Source organism: Hyposmocoma kahamanoa, unplaced genomic scaffold (assembly GCF_003589595.1).
Source record: "Hyposmocoma kahamanoa isolate Upper Pololo Valley unplaced genomic scaffold, ASM358959v1 220, whole genome shotgun sequence".
NCBI lineage: Eukaryota > Metazoa > Arthropoda > Insecta > Lepidoptera > Cosmopterigidae > Hyposmocoma > Hyposmocoma kahamanoa.
In genome coordinates, this window is record NW_020653740.1 from 5498785 (window position 1) to 5504704 (window position 5920).

At 34.2% G+C, this 5920-nt stretch overlaps 1 protein-coding gene across 1 annotated transcript in view; it reads left to right on the forward strand.

Moving 5' to 3' along the window:
- LOC113228077 overlaps nucleotides 1-5920 on the forward strand; it is a 48393-nt gene that overhangs the window by 28364 nt on the left and 14109 nt on the right. Inside the window, exons 3-5 of the mRNA XM_026461218.1 lie at nucleotides 616-726; nucleotides 4158-4259; nucleotides 4821-4910. Of these exons, the coding sequence (XP_026317003.1) occupies nucleotides 616-726; nucleotides 4158-4259; nucleotides 4821-4910 (303 nt within the window). The remainder of the gene's footprint in view (nucleotides 1-615; nucleotides 727-4157; nucleotides 4260-4820; nucleotides 4911-5920) is intronic.

Sequence of the window (5920 nt, forward strand, 5' to 3'; positions counted from 1 at the left end):
TAAATGTGGGCAGGGTCCGATCAATCATCGATAAAAGTCCCGCATAGCTCTGTACGGATTAGCAGCGGCACTAAATCCGGCTCTTGAATCTTTTCTTTTTATGATAAGCGACGGGATGAACAAGTCGTGAGCCTGGCCCATAATAGTTTCAGCGAGGACCACTTAGAGTTTTAAGTCGAAAAGACCCATTAACCTTCAAAACCGAAACGCTATACAAGCATTGTTACTTGGCGCCAGAAATAGATATGGCGTTAGTACTTCGCAAGGAGCTCTACTGTTATTTGGAGCTTTATTTTGAAGATAGGTATTATTCTTACGTACTCTAATGAAAACAGTGAGATCCCGAGTTACTTAAAGCTATTTTTAGATGTTATTTGAGTAGGAGAAGAAAAATATTGAAAATCGGGAGAGACTTGTGTGTTAATATGGACTATTTTCATAAAGCTATGAAGACAGTTTTACACTTATAATAACTTTGTTTGATTTTGATACTACATCTTGCTTGAACTTAGAACTTGTAGTTCATATAGTAGGGACATAAATTCGACCACCTTTAAAAAATAATGGTACAACTCTTTCGACTATTTTATTTGAAATTTTCGTTTATTTGTAAAGGAGACGTACACCAATCGGCAGGACGTATCAATCGTGGGACGCCCACATTTAAATCTCCAGCAGTGGGGATAGCCAGGGATTTTGGGAAAAGAACGCCGGAACAAGTTGAAGGTACCCAATTTATGAAAATTGGTACCCTCTCAAGACAAGATTGGTACCAGATTTGCTAAATGGTATCCTATGAGGGCAAACGGTACCTAACTCGCAAACCGGTCAATGTCAAAAATAAATACTAAACTGTGGGATTACGACACAGTCCAGACAGTGGTTTACTTTGTACCTAATTAAAAGAGATATCTTTATGCAAATAACCGTAATATGACTATAATTTTTACAGTTAAAAAAATTAAATAACACTTTACTATTACTGTTGTACTGAAACTTCCTGATTCTTTGATATTCTTAATTGTATAAAGATTTTATTTTAATTTTGTACAATATAATAAATGAAATGAATGAAAAGAAGTTACCTTGACACCCCCCCTCTCGAATACTTGCAATTACTGCTGAGATAAAGGTGTTATGTTAACTTCTTCAATTTACTTACTGTGACATTTTGAAATGTTATTTACTAAAAGGCATCTTACTAAATTACTGTAATGAGCACAGACATACTTGACGACTACGATAACTTTACAACGTAACTATGGTCGCTTGTGACCTCCTGTACAATTTACTATATAACATATAAAAAATTAAAACTATTGTGAAACAAAAACTTTACTAAAGGTCCGTAAAAATCCGTGGTAGTGACCCGTTTAATTCTTGCAGGTAGGTAATAAATATTGTGAATGATAAATGTATTCAAATAAATGTATATTTACAAAGAGCAACCCCTAGAGTTTCTGACTCATTCTTCTCAGGGGAATCTGCCTTACTAATGAGCAGTAGAGTTGAATCAATATGATTTCAAGTACTTTTACTTACCATGAAGCAAAGATGATTTGAGATTCTAAAAACACTGTTTTCATGGTACATGATACTAGTAATAGCAGCTTGTCGTATTGTTCATGTTAAACAAAAACTGGTGCATAAAATGGACGATCAATATCAACGACGGGTTTTTAATTAGTTTTATCAAAGTATCCTTAAAAAATGTCACAGTAATGTTCGAACTAGGTGTCGTGAACAAACTCCATTTAAGAATGGTTGAGCATTAGGCAGACGCTTTGTAGGCGCTTAAAATCTCACAGATGCGTGATCAAACTCCGAAACGGTCAAATAAAACAATACCACCTCTTTATTACTTCAATTGTATTTCGTTTAGTTTAAGTCACCCTCTCGAATGTCAGTAGAGTGGGACACTTAGATTTTAAGACACATTGAAGGTGTAACAGATGTTTAACTACGGACCAGGTCTGCTATGGACTATAGCTGAAAAATTAGACGCATGGAATGGCGGTCTGGCGGATATAATACAAGGTTATTTGTTAAATATTATTAACACCCACTACAACTTTTGTTTGTGACTTTTAATAATTCATCCGATTGAACTTTCGTGCAAACCACATTTAAATAGATCGCTCTAAATCGTGATAACTCTGTGCAGTAACTAAAGAAAGCGCTAGCATAAATACTAATTTGAGGCAAAACCAGGAACGGGTGTGGAGCACGACGGGGAGGACGCTTGTACGTTTGATACAGTAAAATAGCATTATCATTACAACTCCTTGTGACTGTTATCCATTTATAATTGTACACCGTTTATGCAAAGAAAAATAATACAATCCCGGACGTATAATTCGAGCCACCCCGCCTTTTTATCCTTAAGAATATAAAAAATATAGTTATCGTCGAAGAAAAAAAAAGAAGTGTATCCGGTTTTTTAAATTCAAATTTTCAATAAGTATTTATTATACCAGTTTCAAAGTCGCATAATAGTTCTTGATCAATCAAGCAATGTTTAAGCTAAGGGCGTTTAATATTGAAAATGCAAGGTGGTAGGAATTATGTGTCCGGGAGTATATAATTACACACAGCTGACGAAAATATAGATACCTAATATATAAAATAATATGAAATAAGGGAATTACTGGATGAATTAGGAATGAATTGTATTATGAAATTGTCAAAATAATATGAAAAAATACGAATATGTTAAAAAATTAAGTAAACCTAAAAAGTGTTAGACAGTACAACAAAAAACCTTAAAAGTCTATTTTTGATAAATATATTATGTTTTGTAAAAGGTCATAAAATAAAAGTTGTTGTTTATGGTTGTTAGTATTTTACCCTGTATATGGCTGGTTTTCATTAATCCAATAGCTAGAGGCAGTGGCTCTGGATTCGTTGAGCGTCGGCTCTGGTTTGACAATAGAGTAATATAATATACATCTTTTAATTTAGTCCAACAGCGGCCAATTTTTCAGCTGAGTATCATTCCCCCGCTCTGTCGCTTTCCGGCTTATCCAGCCACCTGAATTAATCTAAATCGACACATATTTTACGCCCAACCGTATTATATTTCTATTTAATCAGAAGAAAGGGACCCCTTTCGTCAGAAATCTATTATACCTTGAATGTGTAGTGCTGATGATACATCGTGGGTTCGTTTTTATTTCTAAGAAACCACTTAGCAACACAATTTGAACTCGATAATACACGCTACGTTTATAATTCTACTGTTTTTATTCGAAAAATTACTGGTTATTTGTCATATTAAACATTCAAATTTTAAACATCATTTTTTGTGTGAACACGAAACGAAAAGTCAACGAAAGTCTGTTAACACACAAGGAACAATCAACTATTTCTGAAGTGCCCATAAAATGTTAATTTATCGATCACCTTTACTATATTAAATCATAGTTATAATAGCGTAAATAAATACTGAAAGAGTTAGAGATAATATAAAGCTGCTAACTGCTAAGAAAAAAACAATGGAAGTGCCGTAAGCCTCGATGACTATCGGAGCCTCTGTCACCAAAACGCACACAAACAAGTGATAAACACTACGAAATTTTGATAATAATTGGTCAGTTTCCATTTAAAAAAAAAAACGTTATAAAATTCTGGATTGTTAATATATTTTAAACTTTACCCAGTCGCCATATCGTTGAAAGTTCAACACCTTTATTGCAAGTTACGACGTTTTGATTCTATATTGAAATTGTATTCAACGTGCTGCCATCTGCGGCCAGTAGCTGGACTACGACGAACGATTAACATCTGAATAAATTCGGTATATAGAAAATTTATTAAAATAAGACATATCGATGATGACGAATGCTACAACGGATAATATTTTTGGTGCAGCTAATATTTTTGCACTCCAAAACAGCACAATAAGTCATTTTGCTGCGATTTTAGAGAATTTGCGCGAAAGAATGACACAATCATATCATATAGAGCGTAAATGGTGGACTGAACCAAAATAGGTCTTTCGAGACCTAATGTTGGCACGCGTTAAACGCGCATGAAATAATAACACATAGATCTGAATAGGCATTAACTAGCATATCAGGTGAGACCGTAGTAACGTAATAGTATGGGCACTTCAGGAATAATATCTAACATTCACCATTCCAAATATCATGGTACAGAACAAGAACAAATAGGCTACGAGGCGCCGTTTCGCAGGGAGTTCAATCCTAGAAGCAAATTATTGGTGGCACAGAATTTTGGCAAAAGAAGCGACGACGAAGGTAAACTTCCTATTACGCTGATGCTGAACGCTTTTTAAAAGCAAAATAATGCTTCAATCTTATAATTTTGAACAACCGCATTCACTCTGCAATAATTATAAAGCTCTTGACCTTGATAAACATAGTCAAAGGCCACGAATTGGGGATTTTGAAAAAAACAAGCCAAAAGATGAAACAGTTTAGATCAATTTTCTAAAAGCAATATTTAGAGCTTTTGCGTAAAAGTAAAAGGAGCTAAAAGCTCGCTTACAGTTTTTTTTTCTTATTTAAAGTTATTTTCGACTTCAACCACATCATAATAATTGTAATACTTTAAAGTCCTGTCTTTATTGAAAATGTTGTAAGCGAAATCTACGAATCTGCTGATTCTGTTGCTAAATACTAATTCGATATTGAAGACGATATATATAATATTTATGCCGTCATACTTTCTTACTTACCAAGAACTATTTCCATCAAAGTGGAAACAAATAAAAAATGATGCGATTCTCACAGATCTTCGCGACTTAAAGCTACAAATCCCTCTAATACTAATAACCACAATGAATTGACATTCTTCAGAGTGTATAAGAAAACGGAGGGGGACGTTCAAACCCAATTCAAATATTCTTATCGCCCGGGGGTACGGGAAAAGGGCAGACTCCGATGAAGGTAAACTGATTATATCTATGGGCAATAACAATAGAAAATATTTATACCAATGCCAGTCTATTGTCCAAAAAACCGTGAAGGAACGGTAATGTCTGTTTGGTCGATTGTTTATGTCGTACGTCATAATTCTTAAGAGCCTATGCACTTAGCGTATTTTATACGCGCAGATGACGCGTGTTGTCTGCGCGCCGCAGACGCGCTGTATTCGTACGCATATATAGCGCATTTTGATATGAGGTAATATAAATTTTAGTTTTGTTTGTTAATTTCAGTTACTTTTTGAAATAAAGCAACTAATTGAAATTCTAATTGTAAACACCAGTGGAGTATAATAAGCTTCTTGCTTGCAACGCGATGTTTGCGCGCGTTTGAATCAATTCATTACAGCGCGTCTGCGGCGCGCGTATACGCGCAGCTGACGCGCGTTTACGTAGGCTAAAAACGTTCTCATTTCTGTGACACGGCTATGATATTGCACTGCTATTACAATAGTGTTGTAACTCAGAATATTTGAAGTTCAAGATTATATATTATCATTGCTGAAAGTAAAACTTAATTCTTTTCACGACAATAAAACCGTCGTTGGAATATTGTAAGAAACAATTAAAATATATCTACTTAATTCAAAATGAGACAAGCTTTATGTAAGCTAGTTCTGGCCAAAACAATCCTTACTCAGAAATATGAAATTATTTTTCCCTTTCATTTTCAAATATACTTTGCAAGTAGGAAAATTGTTCAAATGTCTGCTAGAAACTTTAACTTATACATAAATTTTAATGATCTTTCACAGGAAGTGAATAATTCGTTTTACACAGATTCTGAAAAAATACACTTTTTGGTTAATACACTATTGTATTAACAGTGCGAATTATAATCTGGCCATTATAATTTATTTTTTAAATAACAGCATCAAATTGTTATAAAGCAGGTGTTTTTTTGTATTTTTTTTATTTGGCATATTGTGTGTGTGTGTGTGTGTGTGTGTGTGTGTGTGTGTGTGTGTGTGT